General features: G+C 40.7%; 1 protein-coding gene across 4 annotated transcripts; it reads right to left on the reverse strand.

The window, feature by feature from the left end:
* Positions 1-290: 290 nt before the first annotated feature.
* On the reverse strand, positions 291-18,232 carry FBXO30 (F-box protein 30). 4 transcript variants are annotated; one of them, XM_069786940.1, is made up of 4 exons: positions 17,992-18,231; positions 13,206-13,310; positions 4,088-6,179; positions 291-3,219 (listed from the first exon to the last, which is right to left on the reverse strand). In XM_069786940.1, the coding sequence occupies exons 3-4, from the start codon at positions 6,161-6,163 to the stop codon at positions 3,016-3,018; spliced, it is 2,280 nt and encodes a 759-aa protein (XP_069643041.1). In that variant the 5' UTR covers positions 6,164-6,179; positions 13,206-13,310; positions 17,992-18,231; the 3' UTR covers positions 291-3,015. The 4 variants fall into 4 exon arrangements, with proteins under 4 accessions (XP_069643041.1, XP_069643043.1, XP_069643042.1 ...); XM_069786942.1 differs by lacking the exon at positions 17,992-18,231 and adding an exon at positions 17,383-17,655; XM_069786941.1 differs by lacking the exon at positions 17,992-18,231 and adding an exon at positions 14,695-14,817.
* Positions 18,233-19,144: the final 912 nt, after the last annotated feature.

The raw sequence follows: 19,144 nt of genomic DNA on the forward strand, positions 1-19,144 counted from the left end.
GTAGTTAAATCTTTAATTGTAAAGGAAATCTATGCTGCATAATAGACCAAAGCAATAGAAATGGGTGTACAGTCTAAAAAGGAATGACTGATCTTCATACTGAAGTGAATGTGAATACATATTAATCACTTCCAAGTTACGCAATGTTTAAATGTTTGTAAATAGATTCCTTTATGTAATTTGGTTTTTTTAGTACTTACTGGAATCCTATAGGCAGACATTGAGCACCACATTTGAACGCTGGAAGGCTGGTGATAGGCTTTAAAAAAAAGTACAATCATACTAAAAGAGAAACTCCAAAAGATTTATTAGGATTTCAACAGACATTGCAAAAAAATATTGCATAATGATTGAAAACATAATATTTAAACATAGTAGCAATGTGGTATCAAGTAAAAGAAAGACTGGAACAGCTGTCTATATATGCTGTAAGGAAGATGTACCAGGAAAGGGATACGACATTTTTAAAATTCAAGGGCAGATGTGAACAAGCCACATTTTGATAGACTGACTATACACCACAGAAGTTTTACAAACTGCATAGCAGTGTAAAAAAAAAAGTTTTTATCCTAACTATATTGTATTCCTGCGTTTGGAGCAGTTTACAAGGCAGAGATTTTGTTCACAACATTGATATTTTAATAGCTCTGGATTCTCATTAAAAATAGACTAATTATAACAAAAAAAGCCTGTATCTACATTTGAAAACAAAAGTGCATGTATTGAGAAATAGTGTTATTTCTTAAGAACACCGAGTACTTAAAAAGTTCATTTTAATAGATCAATGACCGATACTTTAGATGTAGATCTGCACTGTGCTACAAGTGAGATTCTACCAACACCAGCTCCTCTAACTGAACTCCCTCTTCTCCTAAGCGACTGAGACACATGCCTGCCTACCATACTTACCAGTGTTCTGGGTAGTTACAAAGAATGCTGAGTACCAAAACCACCACATTGCTGACTAAAAAAATATCAGTAACCCAAGACAGATGTTTTAAAGGAGATTTAGCCATAAATGCAAGCATAAACTCCTCAACATTCAGGATCCTTCCAGTCACACAACTACTTTTAAACACTGGAGAGCAGCAGCAAGGAGCCATTAGAGCTAAAAGACAAGAACTGATAAAAGTCTGTCTCCTGCCTTGTACTGAAGAATTTGTGGGTATTGAGCACTTCAGTGCACTCAGAGAACAGGGGCGGGGGGTGTGTATGTGCGCATTTAAAATCCCTACCTAAAACCCAGTTGGTATAGTCAGATTTGTACATGAATCTAGACTCTCTTTTCCAGATAACTGTGGTAACAGCTAAGAATTACTGCAAATATTGCTAACTTCTGTAGAGGGTTTACTCCTTTCCTCTCTCCAAACAAAAAAAGATAAAGTGTGGAAAGAGAACATGTAGTTTAAAGATCCAGGCAGAGCTTCTGTTTGAGCTCTTGTAATTTCAACTCATGGCACTGAAGAACTAGATTTATTTTTTTCCTGGGCACCTGTAGCACTCTGGATTGGAAAAGGCAGCGAGTGTTTAGCTGGACTGGACCCAGAATGAGAAATGCACAGGTACCAAAGTTGTGAACTGCAGCCAGACTAGCCATAAAAGTGTCCAGTACAGAAATTACGAGTAACAAATTTAGCCATTTTTGTAAACATGTCCTCCTTACCAATCTCTTATTTTTTCCTATAATGGAAATACGTACTGTATTTCTTTGTTCCAAGCTCTGGTCTGTTTCTGTTTTAGCTTTGTGGCACAGTTGCTAAGTGCAACAGGCTAGAGACACCAACATTAATATAAACAAGTTGGAAAGTCAGTTCAAGTTATTACAGTTTTGCTATACCAGGCCATTTTTTGTAACAGGTATTCTCTGTTCACAAATGCTTTGTAAGGTCTTTTATTATGGAAGACTGGAAGCAAATTGGAGTTGTTCATTTAACAGATGTAGTTGAACATACATTTCTGATATGCCTTATGCAATTAACAAATCATGTCTCATCTTATGAAGATGATACATTTGCTATACATACCAGTAATTTAAAATGCTCCTCAAAAAAGCAGCATTTTTATAGACAAATTAACAGAAAAGGAGACAATACATCTCACAATACCATAGAACAAGTAAAGCCCTTTCATTAGCTGCATTATAAATTCGTAACTGTTCATCACATACTTTGCATTTCTGACTGCTCAAGCAATTTAACCCTCAGCCAACTGCAGGACAAGGAAAAACATTTTCAACATTTTATATCGATGTCATTGTAGGTGCGAGAGTAAAAACTAGTATTCCATGTTTTTAGCTCTAAAAGTTTTGCTCCCAAAAGTGAAATAACTGTTAATAGTTCAGAAGAAAAATAATCATTGTTGACATGTCAAAAGGAAGTTGTAATAAAAATTAAGCTGCTGCAAATCTGAGTTAGCTTAGATCATTCCTAAAAAAAATTTTTTTAAAAAAAGATGATCCTAGATCACCTGTTAACTAGGAAGAGCACTAAAACACTGCTTTCATGAGAAAAGATGTGCTTAAAAGCTGTGTTTGAGAAATCTACTATAAAGTTTTGAATTCTTCCTTGTCTTTCAAATATTTGGATTATAATCTGTTAAAAAAAATAGACCAAATACAGAAAGTACATTTGGTCAGGATTTTGTCTCACTACAATTCAGTGTTTCCTATCTAAATGTGCATACCATTTAGAGGCCATTTTTGAAATGTTATCAGTCAACAGCAACATGGGCACCAGTGAATCAGAAAACACCTCAGGATTTTGTTCTTAAATTATATAAGTTAGATAAAACTACCCTGTCCAGCAAGTTCCGAATTTTTCAAACGTTAAGGCAACTTTCATTACTTTCCAGCTAAACAGTATTATAAAAAATAAATGTCACTTCAAACCTTATATACACAGTGACAGAGTAGATTTAGCTAGAAAGTATCTTTAGTACATTAATAAAGTGTCACGTAATATTACCGAGGTTATATCAGGTGCTTGAGTGTATGTGCAATTGGAGTGGTTGCAATATTTAAAGTACTGGTTTCAAAACAGAGCGCAGTGAACGTCCTTCTTTAGTGAGTTCTCGTGTTACACACATACATGGCAGTGGAACAGCCTCCTCTCTTCTCTCTACAGCATTATAGCTACATTTCTTCAAGTGGTCAGCCATGCTTACGATGTCAGCAAACTTCCACTCGTTCACAGTACAGAAGGCTGTACTGAAGCGCCAAACCTAGAAAATAAGTTGCACTTAGGCTCAAAATGTTTTCAGATACCTGAACTTAGAGCAGGAAATTAAATGTTTGTGCTAGAATACTTTCAGGCAATGTTTTGCATTTACTATAAATCATACTGAAAATCAACATGACAAAAACATACAATGCTAAATTTTGTATAGTCAGTCCCAGGCTGATTCAGATTCCAAGTGAACTCTGAACACTGGGAAGAAAGACAGGCCATATTTTTTGTGTCTACAAAGTAGATGCAATCAGAAGTTAAATGATGAAGTATCACATGACCAGTCACTATGATCTGTTTCTGAAATGATCAACTTCCGCAATTCCAAATGATTGCTGCAGATACTCTGCAGTTTGGGGGGAGGGGCTGGGAAATGGTGAAAACCGTACTATACAAAGGTCGCTCAAAGGTTTTAAGAATTGTTTACATACTTAAGGCACTCAGTATCATGGCAATGGATAGGATCTCAACAGGTTAGCAAAAATTAAAATTGCTGTAAACAGTATAAAGACAGCAACTTTGTAGGCAACTTTCCCACTTTCATGGAATATTGATATTAAAGAAAACCATGAAGTAATCACTTAATATTTTAAAATCTTGGGAAAAACAGAGATTAATTTATTTACATCAAGTAAAAACTAGACAGACACTACTTCAACTTCTACTTCTTCAAATGTGGAGAGGACTGAACCAACCTGCTAGCAATTTTCACTAATTTTTGTTCGATACGACAATCTGTTTCTTGAAGGGATATTACATCAAAAAACAGTAATAACAATAGTGATGAGGGAAAATATTAAGGGAAAAAGAGACATGACCAATTTAATACCTTCCCTTTCACCTTCAAAATAAAAATAACCTACCTTTTCTTTTATCTGCCAAGAAGAACGTCCATCTGGGTACTTTCTCTTCTCCCAAAGCAGTATCACCATTCCACGCGCTTGAAGCAAGCTTCCACACACATCTCTCATTAAACGTGACACTCTTGAAAGCTGACATAAACTAAAGCCATCTAGAAAACTAGCAATGTGCTGCAGAACCTCAAAAGGTAGACTACTCAGATGGTCATTGTGTAGTCCAATTAAGCAGCTTTTTGCTGGTTCTACTAATACTGTGGATATACAAGGCTGAACTCCAAATGACCGTAAGTGGCGGTCATGAATAATTTTTGCCCCTTGTGTCGAAGGACAAAACCTTCGTTGAGAATATGTACACCCATAATATGCCAAAGGACACCTCTGCTCCATCCAGCCATTAAGGCCAGCATGAATGTCACCATGCACGTTCTTAAAATGTGATGAAAATTCATTCCTCCTAAACAACTGTCCACAAACAAATGTAAACATTGAACGCTGTTTTGTTTGGTATCTAGCCACATATTCCAATACCAAATCCAGACCAAGGGTCTGGAATGGACTTGGATTTGAGAGCTGCGGGTTGGCATGATCACATGCAGAAGCTGAAGCTATTTCCCCCACCATTGTATTTGTGGCCAATATAGCAGATGGGAGAGAAAATGTTTGGGTCCCAAAGTCAACGTGATACACATCGACAGTGCGACTTTCTGATATCCCCCTACCTCCGGGAGAGTCTCCTAGGCAAAACAACAGAGCTGCAGTGATTAGATCAATCCCCTGAAGACCCATAGGATCTTCTGTTATTTCCAAATCTGATGTATCAACAGCTTTGTCTTCTTTTGGTGTAGACCAATAGTGGTTAACAAGGAATTTGTATGATCGATGCCGTAAAAGTGAAAACGCATCTATGTTTCTCAATCTTTCTTGCTCTACTTGTCTCTCTAACATTTCTTCTTCGTTAGCATTATGGGGAAGTAGTACATGATTAACATTGCCATTAACTAAGTGATCAGCTGATATTACTTCTTTAAGTTGTGCTGTTACAGGGAAGGAGCTGCAAGACTGTAATGCTTCACCATCATGAGATGCAGTACATTCACCATTTGCTACACTGGATGATTTTGAATTAGATACACCAAGATCTTCATTCTGGTCCAACACCTTTGAACATTCATTTTCTACATGAAAGCCATTACACAAAAGCGAGGAGTTACTGAGGTTTAGATTTAAGTCATGTTTTTGCACTATATCGTAACAAATATCACTAGAACCATTTTGTTCCATTTGTGAATTTTGACTCAGGCTATCGAAGTTAATTCCCCCAACTGCTCCTATGTTATCTTCATCTGGATATTCACTGTCAGACTTTTTATCCTGAATAATGCCATTAGAAGCTTGTTCTTTAATCTCAGTATCTTCTTTCATTTCATGTGGTGAAGTGCAGAGCCTTGAACTTAACATATTAATGTCCCTTGTAGCAGTGTTCAGGATATCCAGAGCAGCAGCTAAACTCCTCGTTGTTTCTACAGTAGCTTGATAAAGTGCACCATAGGACTCTTCATCTACAGGCATCAAACCATTTGAATGCACTGTATCTGGGGCACTTGATTTGACAGAGGTTTGCTCTCTGGATTCTGGTATTTGATCACCCGCTTTTGACATCATAGTTGCTACTTTAAGTGATTCTAATAACATGCGCTGGTCTTGAAGGGCTAAAGCCATATCTAGCTGCTCCACTTCATCAACATCTTTACTCAGATTTTCATAAGATTTTCGGTCTGCGTAACTGACTGGCCATCTATTCCACTCCATGGTACAACATACCACACTTGCAGGACAAACTTCTAGATGATCAGCAATTTTATTTCGGGCTACTATGAAAGGACATCCAAAGCCACTATTCAAACAAGGCACTCTTTCAAGTGGACATAACATGCGATGTTCCTCAGCTTTACATGAGTGAAAAACTGCTCCACAAACCAATGGGCAGCCAATCAAATCACAGGAAATGCCAGGCTCTGGTCTGGTCATACAACGACGGCTGACACAGTTCACACAGTGTAAATGTTGATGTTCCTCCATGACTGTAAATCCAATTCTGAGTGAAGAGAAAGGAGACAAAAGCATAGAATATGAACTCAATATTGTTAATATTTACTAACTATTATTTGCAGTTTTGCATCCTCTACGTGTACAGAAAGATGTATGTTAACACAACGTGAACTGATCAGTAGCCATTTTAAGAGAACAAGTATGTGACATTTTATCTCAAAGAAACGGTGTTTAAAAGTTCACCTGAAAATTAATGATACACATTTGTATCAGAGTTCAAGACATAGTCTATGCATTTATTCACCAGGTATAATATACGCAACTTAGGTAAAAATGTTGTATAATCCTTCCCTCTGGAATAGCTCTTTTTCCCTGCCCATTGCAAATGATTCAATGAAAAACAAAGCATGATCGTCGACTAGGGCTACTACCCAAAATCATAAACGATACAACTCTACAGAGTAGGGAGACAAAATAAAGGAAGCCAGATTCATCCTCACCTCCAGTTCTCTAAATTAGACAGAGGCAATCTATTCCCTGGGCTGCTTGCTACCACCTAAGCTTCTGACACCCTCTTCATGCAGTTCTGTTTAAGGCAATCTGCAGCCTTCTGCATGTATCTCAGTCCCTTGTTGTGTCCCATTCTCTCCCCCTCCATCCGTCTGACAGACGGCAGTCCTTTACAACAGCTCTTCACTCTTCTTTTTTTCTTCACCTATAGCCTATAGCTCCTCCCGTATTTTTATAGTAGTTGTTGCACAAAGGTAGCAATTATACTACACCTTAAATAAGTCCTTTTATTTCATTGAAAACTTTTACATAAAACTTTACTACCCAACATGGTGCTATCTACACCTCCAGTTCAAGCCACAAAAGGTAATTTTTTTTAATGCATCCTATGGCCATCCTGATTACAATACCAGCAGTTCAAAGTGTAAGGGTAACACAACAACTTTATATAACAAGGCCAAACAGCCAGAAAAATCCAAATAAAATTAATTGCATAATCTATTATAACACCTTGACACACACACACCAAAAAAATCAATTATTTGTTGTGGTATGGAGGAAAAAAAAGAAAGAAAAAAAAGAGAGAGAGTAAACTCTGCATCTTTGTACCATACTTTGAGAAGTTCTGGAATAGCTCACTAGCTGGAGTGCAGGACCATGCAAGTGACCAAGCTCTCCCCTATGCTCTAACAAACTCCCTCTCAGAAGTGATACAACTAGGGATTACCGTTCAGAAACATCAGAAAATTACTTACACAGAGCCAAATCTCAAAATACTGTGTCAAAAATACATTGCTCAGTTCCATCTTTTCCTCACTCCCCACCCTCCAGCAATTTTCTTGAAAAATAAAATGCTTACAGCATTCAAGATTAATAGAAATGGTACCTTATCTTATTCTACTAGGTAACAAGTGCTCTCATGCATTTTCTTCAGACTAAACACTTTGGTTTTAATGCTTTAAAACTTCTTAAATTAATACTCTAAACTGTAAAAATAGAACTTAGTATTATTCCTTTTGATCAAACTGAAGGTAAGAGGAAAGAAAACTGCCTTTTAGACACCCCACTTTTAATAATTTAAAGCATTTAAATAGAAATCTATGTGACACTTCACTCACTTGTATTCTTTTAATGCTTTGAAATTCATGCCAACTTTAGGCAGCAATCAGTCCTTATCCCCCCATCCGTCGTAATTCGGATAACTCGAATATTTTAGCCACCCACTCTCCTGAACACTTCTAACAAAGAAGCATATGTGCTACACTTGGCGGGCAAAAAACAGCTGAATTTTCCTCACCATACCTTAGTATTTATATACTGAGTAACACGTAAGTTTCAAATAAATTGTCAAGTGCATCAGTCACTGAACTCAGTGACTGACTGTGTCGCTGAACATTTTAGCAAACCTTTCTGGCACACGACCTGCTTTCAACCTGCGTATTACATCAGATAGCATATACTGCAAAGAGCTGAAACAGGTTCAGTAAAGAATGAAAAAGAGAAAATTATTTTACTTCTCCAAGATATTTTTAGTTCTTCTGGCAAAGCCCTCTCTAAGTAATTCCTGCCAAATACAGCAGCCTACCTGTTGCTAGACCAAAGAAAATTTCAGAGTTTTGCATCAATACTGAAACCAAACTCTTGTTTTCCTCAAGGCAACAGGTGAGCAGAGATCAAAAGGAAGCTCTCGGGTTATGTGTGTATTTTAAAGCACTTAACACAAAACAGAAATAGCCCTGAAAAAGACAATTGCTAGTTTATAATGCAAGAGCCCTCATAGAGCCCAGCCCTTGCTTCATGTGTCTAAACACAGTCCTGCTCCTATAAAACAAGCAGTCTGGTAGCAGCAAGGCTTAATTGAATCAGCTACCCACAATTATGTTTTAAAATAAAGAATTTGAAAAAAAAATTGTTTACCTACTTTGCAAAATGCTATGCACCCTGCTCACTTTAAGATAGCCAGAAGTGAGCCACTTCTAGAGCAGAAGGCAGGTGTGATAGCTAGCGCACACTGCTATGCTAGCACTGTTCTAGCATAGCAGGCCCACATGCAGACAGCCCAGAACACAGTCAAACTGAGCTCGTGTTTGCCTGGACCATTTATGTAGACATACCCTAAATTAGTCAACCATCATTAAATACTATCTTTAAATAGCCTATGTGAGCTTACACAGAAGAACATTCTATTAAGACAGTAACCCATCCTCCTCCCTAGCACACTATCTTGGACTTTACAAGTCAGACTGTGAAACCCGAGTTGCATGATGATACTGGCTTTTGTCAGGCTTGTGGACTCCTTTTCACACATCAGCTAATATTCATCAAAACTTAATGATTTTGTAAGAGCCAATGAAATCTTGAAGTGTGTAAGGAGACAAAACCTGGTGAAAACAAGTATCATTAACAGACAGTATATGAAAGCCAGAGCAAACACTAAAATATCATGTTTTACCAATAGGTAGATGCTAATCTAGTTCTATAACAGATGCTTGCAATTGCTTTTATAAAGAAGCAGTTATGCATGCCATCAATTAAATAGCTGAAGTAACCTCTCAGTTTCCATAAATAAGAATTTTATTGGTCACCGAGAAGTTTGGTATCAGTTGCCATTTCTCTTAAAATTCAAATCCCTTGGCTCCTTTGCTAAATATATCGTTTAAAATCTCTTTGGACATCAGCAGGACGTTCACTAAAATGCTGTGTCTTGCTTACAAACCTTAATTTCACAGCACCTGTTGCAGAACTTCAATTTAGTCAGAATGTCACATTTTATTTATAGCTTACTACAAAGTCCTTTTATATATATTAAATGTCCTTTTCTGCATTTTTAATTTTAATACCTGGGCTTCAAACTCAACAGCTGTTTTGGGCAGTCATGAGTTCCTGGACTGCTTGAACTAGTTAAGGCTTTTGATATAATTCAATTATCAAACTGCAAATTGAGTCCAAAGGCAAAAAAACCAAATGACCCCTATCAAACTGGTGGAATAAATGTGTAAGACCTCAAGAATTAGCACATTCATTAATCAACAAATGGTCACCACTCATTCCATTTTGTAAGCTAACTTTGTGAACCACAGAACTTAACACTTCTTTGATTCATCGATTAAGAGCATCCACATATGAATCATTTTCTTCTGAAGAACCATAACCACTATATCACTAGTACTACACTGAGAGCAAGAACCACCCTCTTCCCAAATATTGCCTTGTAAAGGAAAAGACTGTTGGGTAAAGGAGAGATAAAGAAAATTCTTGCTGGAGGTAACAAAGTGCTTTCATTTCCTCTCATACAGAAAATTGAAACGGCTAGTAAAGAGTGTCATTGCTGACCTGAAGAAAAAATACCTGTCATTAAAATATGTACCAATAATATTTACAGTGTTTATACCCCATTGTGTTCCTTGCCACAATTTGGTGAGAAGATAGAGTGTCAGATCAATGACTATAGTAAGAACAAACAGCTGTCCTTTTCTTATAGTGTAGTGTCAGCAACTAGCTTCAGTTCATATGAGATGCTTAAGTACATACACTTGACTGTTACTAGTAGAGAAACCTAAAAATACATGCTGTTCCAGTGAGGTGACCACTGCTCTCAGAATTTGTGCAATCACTTGATGTTATTGTACATACTATACAGTCAGCTGACCAAATCAGCCAGAACATGCTTTGAAAATCTGTCATAATTAAAAGGATTAAAATTCCAGCTGCTACAGCCACATGATTTTCAGTTGCTGTTTTAACACAAACATTGAAATAGCATAATAAGGATTTCAGTCACCACACAATACTTCAGCTCTCACTTTCTTCTACGCCACAAAGTATAAGGAGCTGTACTTAGTATTATCAAACTCAAAGTCTGCTTACTTACTCTCCCCTACTTTGGTACCGATAAGATAGGAAATCACAGCAACTATTACTGCTACTGGAACCCTCCATTACTCAGCCACCTTTCATTCAGCAAACCTATACAGCTCAACTATCTTTGAGACTTTTCCCTCTACCAAATTTGACTAAATGTGCCAACAGGTTCTTAAATTACTTACTCAAGGAAGTAGAAGAACAGAGAGACACAAGCAGTACTACAGGTTTAAACTCCCAGGAGCATCCAAATCCACCCACAAGCAGCCAAATATATGCAAATCATTCTAAAAAAATTCCCTTTTGTTTTGGAGATTGTAGAAGAGACTGCCATATTTCTGAATCTTCCATCTTTTACCCAAGTCTCTGGCTAAAAGAGTGTCTAACAAGTCTGGTAAGATGCAGAAACTTTCAGAGAAGAAATGGCCAAGTGAGAGAGAGATTTAAGTCATAGGCGGTTAAGAAAAGGGGGTAAGGAAAAATACGGGAAGAGGTAGAGAGCAGTATAAAAATAAAAAAATAATTAAAAAAAAAAGAGAGCTTTAGAATATTCTGCCAAAATAGAATTGGCATCACTATAGATAATTCTTGAACAAGCTATTTTGTTTTTCTATATCCTACCATGCATGGGAGAATATCATTCACCTTGACTAACAGGTCTAACTATCAAATGCTTTAAACAAGCTTTGCAGTCTTCTAGAAGGTAAGCTTTTCTTGTCTTTTTATCCTTATCCTGCACAAAACGTATAACAATTTTTGTATCTAAAAACCAACACCTCAGTCTAATACTACAATAGCATGGCCGCATTAACCTATGTTATGTATGTCATACTTCCTTTTTGGGTTTGGGGGGTTGGTTTGAGGTCCTTTTTGATTCAGTTTTCAAATAACCGATGAAAAACAGGAACTGGAGGTTGAGCAAGATGTCTCTGTCACCACTGCAACTGGAGAATGGCAAGTGCTACCACTAGTTGCCATCCCTGCTTGAGGGTGCTCTAACTCTACTCCTCAAAACTCCACAAAGTCTAAGGTTAAATAGCCCCATCCTGAGGCTTCTCTAAAGTCAGCGCAGCCATTGGCCTCATATTTGGGAGCTGGGTGCCTCAACTCCTGCTTAAATGTGTCTCCATAGCATTGGGAAGGCAGGAAACAGGGACATACAGCAAAGTTAATCTAATGCTACACTAATTTCCAACTACTTTTTAAAATGGTAAATTCAAAAGAACAACAAACAACATTACAAACTGCTAGTTATTAACATGAAACGACATGACTAAGAGGTGACAAATTTAAAGGGATGTGCTTCAGTTGCACTGGTAACAGACTAGTACATGTGGCCATATTTTAATATCTTATATACTAGACAATTGTTCTTTTTTATACTGTTTTTCTGATTTGAAAGAGAAGTTCCTGACAGGAACTTTGTGAAGCCTTTTATTTCTTCAAACTAGTTTACATCAGACATACTTTAGGAAGTAGAATCCTTTCAGATGCCACACTTAAAATCTCAACCCTACGGGATATAAATTACCACCCTCCCCCACTGAGTTCATCAGGACAACCCTGGATTCTGTTACAACTAGGCAGATCAGAGAAGTTAAAACGATATTCAAAACATTTGGATAGATGAGTTTTCACTGCATTCTCAAACATAAATTCATCCACAACAATGAAGAGTGCATCTTCCCTGCCTGGTACTGACTGCACATATTGGACATACTAGAATGAGCTTACTTTTTTTTTTTTTCTTAATCACTGAACATGTGAGAAGGAGCTTCAATTACTAAAGCCCAAACTACTATACAAGTAGTATCCTACTTCTACCATTATCATCATCGTCCACAGCAATTTGTATGTATTACACAAAAGAGGCAGAAAAAGGTCAGGCTCAGACCATGGCTTCTTACTGAAAACAAAAACAAAATACCCAACCCAAAACAAACCTTAGGGGGATGCATAGTTCTGGAAAGATTCTAGTTTTATCAGTGATCTAGCATCGAAGGAATATGTACTAACTGCTTTTTGAAGCATAAATTAAAGTTATCCATCTGCCTCAAAAACAAACCAGACCAAAACAGAAAGAAACTTCTAACTACAGAAAATTATTGAGCAGTAGAATTATAAGGACGTGCAACTTTTTTATGTCAACCTTAAAAAGAAAAGCTTTTCCATGTCTACTCCTGCCCCAAACACCCTATTACAAGAGCTGACCTGTATTTTGCATTCTTCTGAGTAACACTTTAGGAGTTCCCTTCTCCCTAGTGGCAAACCATCTTCCTCCCATTCAGAGAATTGAGTGAGGTATTTCCTCCCAAATCACTGCAGCCAAAAAAAAAAAAAAAAATAGAATTCAAGGGGAAAATAACCCAAAGCAAAACACTGCTTTGACTGAAGTGGACCTTCCACTGATGCCCCATGTCTGGCTTTGTTCCATTTTAGAATAGAAGCTCTGATGGAATGACAGAACACTTTCTTCTATCACTATTAAACTCTATGAGTGTTAAAAATGAAAACCAAAACTACTAGGCTTTTCCTTAGAGTACTTTTGTGACAGATCTGCCATGCATTCTTGTCTCCTTGACACATTCCCCAAAGAAGAAACCCAAAGGCCTCAATGTGCCTTTGGCCACACACTGACACAGGACAACCACACCAGGAACAGCTACACTTGCTGCATGGCTCAGGCACAAAAGCACTCTACCTGTTGAGATGGTGACAGGGCAGAATCAGCTACAGAGCCAGTAGATTTCATGTGTAAAGCACTTCCGAACTTGAACTCAGTGCGACTCCTTGATTGCTGCAGACTCTGCAAGAAATGAGATCAGAAGTAAGGTTTCATTCCAGGTGTACAGATTGCTTTCCATATGTACAATCCCCTCTGAAAAGGTCATGTGCTTATGCTATCCGGAGCTACAAATTTGAAATAATTTTGCAGGTTTTACGGAAAAAATAAACAAGTTTTTAATAGACTTTGCAAGAGCAACCTAAGTTCTGTCATTTTAGCTTATTGCTAGCACTTAGTCACACTAGATGGTTACCTATTTATATTTAAGGCTAGAAGAGATTATTGAAAGTTATTACTCTGACCTACTTCACTTAATTCTTCGGTTTGGCCCGCCAGGAACCACTTAAGAAAAAAACCCCAAACTTGAATTAAAGATTGCAACAGCTGAAGAACTAAAAAAAATAAGTAAAGTTTGATTCTTTTACAAACTGCATTTTAGTCTAGTTAACATTTGTCCGGCTTCAGTCTTCAGACACTAGAACTTATTAAGCAGTTGCTTAATATTAAAAAGCTCTTTAGTGTAAGGAGCTGCTTCTTCAATGTATTCATATCCATGGATTATCACTAAAACTTAACAGAGATGGAACCGAGGTGATATACCCAAAGGAAAAATTACATCCTTATCCCCAGATATCATCTCACAAATCCTTCAGAAAAACAGAAAAGAAAATAAGCTATTTCTCAGAAAACAGAAACAGAACTACTGGAAAAAATAATGCATTCTATATTACAGTAGCTAATTTCAGCCACCCAAAAGAAACCAAAAATAAATCCTTCTTCTTACATAATATTTTAATTCATACATGTTGCCACAGAATTCCTGACCTCTGTATATTTACAGAGATCAGGCCAAAAAACTTGTTAATATACTGTTCCAGGTCTTACTACACAAGTTTAACCAGTTCCCACAGCAAAATAAAAAACAACTTTAAAGTAAATGGAACGTGAACACAACTTCTCTCCAAGATCCCAGACTGAAATGTGGATGTCATGTACTCTGTACATATAAGGTTGTTTCTTCTATTAAAAATACACCCTTGTTAGCAGACGATGGCCTGACCACTGTACAGCAAAAGTAGATAGTACACACAAAAAATTTAACAGACACCCCCCACATACTGCACCAGATAATACTAAAGTAGAAAAGATGGAGTTTGTCCTAAAATATTTTGAAAAATTAAAAGCAGAACAAAAAGAATAGGAGAACAAGAACAGAGACAGCATTAACAATTTTAATCTATTCTATTTTCAGGTATGTCTTTCTCATCAAATGAAAGATTTTTTTTTTTTTGCAGCATCTGTTAGGCTTTTTCCCCTTCCAAGCTGCTTGGTTTTAAAACCAATGGAAATAGTAACAAATATTCAGTTTTAAAAAAAACTGTTTTCTAAACAAAACCTCACCTACCTCAAATAGTTGATAACAAGAATGGGAATATATCTCATAATGAGCACGTTATACCAGCTCTTTCAGTATGTTTTTAACTTGCATGAAGAACTCGAAAACACAAAGATCTGCACTACAAGTTTGTGCAGGGTTTTAGGACATACAATGAGTCATCAGTTTCTGAGCTCTAGTATCATTTAGACTGCCTCTTCCAAATGTCAATAGGCTTGATGCTATTACTTTTTCCCCAAAGACTGCAGCTGAACACTCCTATCCAAACACATTCCGAAACCAATGACAATAGTGACTCAGCTAAAACAAGGTTTTGTAAGAGCATTCCAGCTATGTCAATAAAGCACACTCCAAAAAAGATTCTATTTGCATTGAATCTGTCACTCCAACAAATTTCTCTCTCACACAGGACTTTCAGAAAACTACAGTTCCTACTAGAGATGCTTCTAAATAGACAAATACAAAGCTTAAACTTCAACAAACAAATGAAACACCACCCACCTTCTGGCACCTATGTAATCAAGCCTGAACCAGATATCACTATTCAACCATCAGCCTGAACCACTACCTTAAGTTTTATATGAAGAGCTGTAACTATGCCAATTAGCATTTTGCCTCAGTGTGCCTCTCATTCTCATGCCTTAAGTTTAAACTTATCAGGTTTTCATCATGATTTCACATTAAGAGCTTAGATCAATGTTTGGCATTTGGTAAACAAAGAACAGCACAGTCTACTCAATTAGATGTTCTACAGACTGTAAGGGTTTGCAGGGTATTGTAGATTCAAGTAGTAATAACAGATTACAGTAAAATTAAAACAAGACATCAAGTGTCATCTCTGCAACTATTAAAAACAGTAGCTTGCAAAGCAAGTCAGAATCTAGAGCTCCCCTGCAATTTTAACTCTTTAGGCCTGTTTTAGACCAGCTTATATTACAAGATTTTTCAGTCTTTTTCCTTCATTCAGTATTGAGACTAGATAGTGCCCAGACACTTAGGACAGCTTACATACCATTTCTCTGTAACCCTCAATAATGTAACTCCTTGTTTATTTGTGGTCTGTTCAGGAATACTTACTCCTTATACAATCTAACCATCCCACCAAAAAATACTCGAGTTATATTTATTCTTATTTTGCAGATAAGGAAACTGAAAGAGAATTGTCACCAGTACAATGATCACTACATAAATTATTCCCTACTCCCATCTCTATACCACTGGACCTCACTGCCAGAGGCAAACAGCATTTGTCTCATTTGAGACAGACCTCACCAAAGAAATAAGTCTGTCAATATGAAGGAAATTTTATTTGTTATTTTTAGTTCAATTGGACTAAATACACAGCATAGGTTTGTTACAAAGCTGAAATCCACCATAGCTAGAGGAGCTGACTTGAAGACTAATAGCCATATGCTTTCTTCTTCACAAAGGTACTACAAGACACTCTTTAGGACCCAAGTCAAAAACTTGGTTGTCCAAAACATGCAGAAATCTTGCCCAGAAAGTTTCCAACCAGATATTGCTAGTTAAACTCAGCACTTATTTTGCCCATTAGACTTCCAACATCAAAGTAGGAGGCAAGGGAAATATAATCCAAATTTAAGAAGTTAATTGAGTAAAAGAAGAATTTAATGCAAACGAAAGAACATTCAGGAAGCAAAGTAAAAACACTGCTTTTGCATAGCCTTTGCCCGTTCTGCTGGGACTCTCCTGTTCTCTAACACCTTCTAACTTTGGAAAAGAATGAGACAGAAACCCCACAAAAAGTCTCAGATTGCAATACAATCTCAATTCACCCTTTGAATCTATTCCTTCTCTTGATGAAACTTGACCACTATGGAGAAATTATGCACGGACATTTACATGCATATAGAGTGGAAGATGGACTAAAGTTGCCAGTGCATTTTTCAGTCTTCCAGGTATTTAACTTGCTTACCAACCAAAGTTCTTTTAGTAATGTTTTTGTGCTTTTGGGAGAGGAGTGGAGAGGGGAAGATCATAAATAAGCATAACATCCCCATCATTCCCCATGCATGAACCTTAACTCTCCAGATCACAGCACAAGTTAAGGTGTGTGACATTAACATGCAGCAGAAGGCAGCAGCCACCCAGGGAAAGGACCTAACCATGAAGTGCTACACACCGATTCCAGAGAAAGCAGAGGGAGATCTCTTGCCCAAGTGCTAGCACAAGCAAGGTGATGCTGTTGCTACAGCAGCACAGGCCCAGTTTTGGATTAGTATGCTAACACACACTTATTTTGGCATATTAACAACATAATCAGCAAAAGGGAAACAAGGATTATGAAAAGCTCCTCGGCCAAATCCGAGTAGAACTTTACAGAACAAAAGAAAGCCGTCTCTCCAGCCCACGGGTTTTTTCCCTGGAGAATTCAGACGACCTGCTGCAAACAACAGCGGCGCTTGAACTTTTGGAAGTGAGGAGGCCACACGACTGTTTTAACAAGCTGTCGTCATTCCCCTATACACTTCTGATTGCCGTCCTGTAGGGTTACAGTACAGCTACATAACCTTCTTCACCTTCATAAAGAAGGAAAATAAAGGTTCCAATGCACGTCAGTAATAGCCATCAAAAAATGAACGGAGAGAAGAGGCAAAACACCACCTCTCGTATGCTCTCAGCACAGCTACTCGAAATACACCAACACGGGGGACCAGACAAGGATTTCAGCGATACCTCTGGATTACTTGCTCTCTTCCCCTCTCCTGCCATGCAGAAAGGAGACTCTCCGACTGCAGTCCCGACAGCACCGGGCAGACCCCGGCCCTACCCCTTCCCACGTGCTATCGCGACACCCGGGATAGCGCAGGCGGCCCCGCGGGGTACGAGGAAGCGGCAGGGCTCGCTCCGCCGCCACCCGCTCCCGGCGGCCGCGGGCCCGCAGAGGGGCCAGGCGCTGAGGCGGGGCGGCCGGCGGCCGCCCTACCTGGCACGGTACCACCGGCACACGCTCAGCACTTCGGGCCCTGCGGGAGCCGGGGGGGCCGGGCAGGGAGGAGGGGACGCGGGCGAAGCACGCACACCGAAGCCCCCCGCGGCCTCCCCCGCTTCCCGGCCGGGACCTGTCAGGGACAGCGGGGAGCCGCGACCGAGCCGGCGCTGGGCCCCGGCCGCCCCGCCGCGACCCCGGGCGCTCGCCCCCGCCGGGCCGCCATTTGTTTACCAGCCGGCTGCCAGGCAGCCGCCGCCAGCCGGGACCGGGACCGGGACCGGGACCGCGACGCAGCCCCGGCGGGGGCGCAAGGCCCCGGCTCACCCCGCCGGTCGCGGACAGCTGCGGCTCACCCGTCCCCGTCGCTCGGCAGGCAGGAAGGCGCGGGAGGCTGCGCTGCGCCTCGCCCTTTCACCCCGCCGGGCTCTCGCCGCCGCGGCGCTGGCTTCGCCTCTCACGGCCCGGCCCGGCCCGGCCTCGCCTCACCGCCCGCGCGGCCCCGCTACCGGCCGCGCCCCCAACGGCCGCGCGCACCAGGGCAAGCGAGTGCGCGGGGCGGGGCGGGGCGGAGCGCTCCCTCACTTCCCCCCCAACGCCCCCCCCGGCGCTGCCGAAGGGGCGGGGCAACGGGCTGAGTGGGCGCGCGGCGCCGGCACGGCCTTTCTCCCCTGGCGGCCGCGGGTCCGCCTGGGCGGGAGGGGCGGGGTCACGGGGTAGGGGCGGAATGCCCGGATGTCGCTGGCTTGCCTCTCTCTGTGTGTATATGTGTGTCTCTCTGCCGTTCTCGCCCGCGCGCGTGCGCGGTGGGGGGCGCGTGCGGCCGGGGGTCTGGCCACGGGAGGGGCTGCAGGCCCGCGTGACTGACTGACTGACTGCCTGCCTGCGGGCGGGTGGGCGGGCGGGCGAGCGAGCGCCTTGTGCGCGTGGCCTGGCGGCCGTTGGGCCGGGCCAGTGCTGTGGGGCGGGGCGGGGCGGGAGGGAGCGGACCGCTGCCCGGCCCCGGCCTGAGGGGGAGAGCTGCCCTGGCCTGGGAGGCAGCGTCGCCTGACAGCGGGGTTACCGCTTGCGAAGCTTTCCCGAGGCCGAACGGGCCGCCGCTGCGGGCGGTGGCGTCTGCAGGGCAGGGCCTGGGCGGAGGGCTCCGCGAGCACAGCTGCTGCTTCGTGTCCGAACACCCCCCTCGGCTCGCCCCGGAGCACCGGTGGACGCAGTGGCGCTGGGCCTTGCTAAAGCCGTCACCTCAGCGAAACGTTTCCTGCCAGCCACCTCAAAATACACCTCTTGGTGTTACTGGCAATAACCTATCTAACACCTTTCTTGCTCCGTGTTCGGCTTAGGGTCGCCCCCCGGGCTTCCAGAGCGCTGAGCAAAATGTGTTGGGTTTTTTCCCAGAAACTTGAACTTGCTCCCAGAGGTGCAGAGACCTGAGCCTGCCTTTGCAGGTTCTGCGTGTCAGGCTGTGGAAGCCAACTGTTGAGGGAGCTGTAGCTAGGTAGGAATTACGGT

The sequence above is a fragment of the Haliaeetus albicilla genome, chromosome 7 (assembly GCF_947461875.1).
Source record: "Haliaeetus albicilla chromosome 7, bHalAlb1.1, whole genome shotgun sequence".
In the NCBI taxonomy this organism is placed as follows: Eukaryota; Metazoa; Chordata; class Aves; order Accipitriformes; family Accipitridae; genus Haliaeetus; species Haliaeetus albicilla.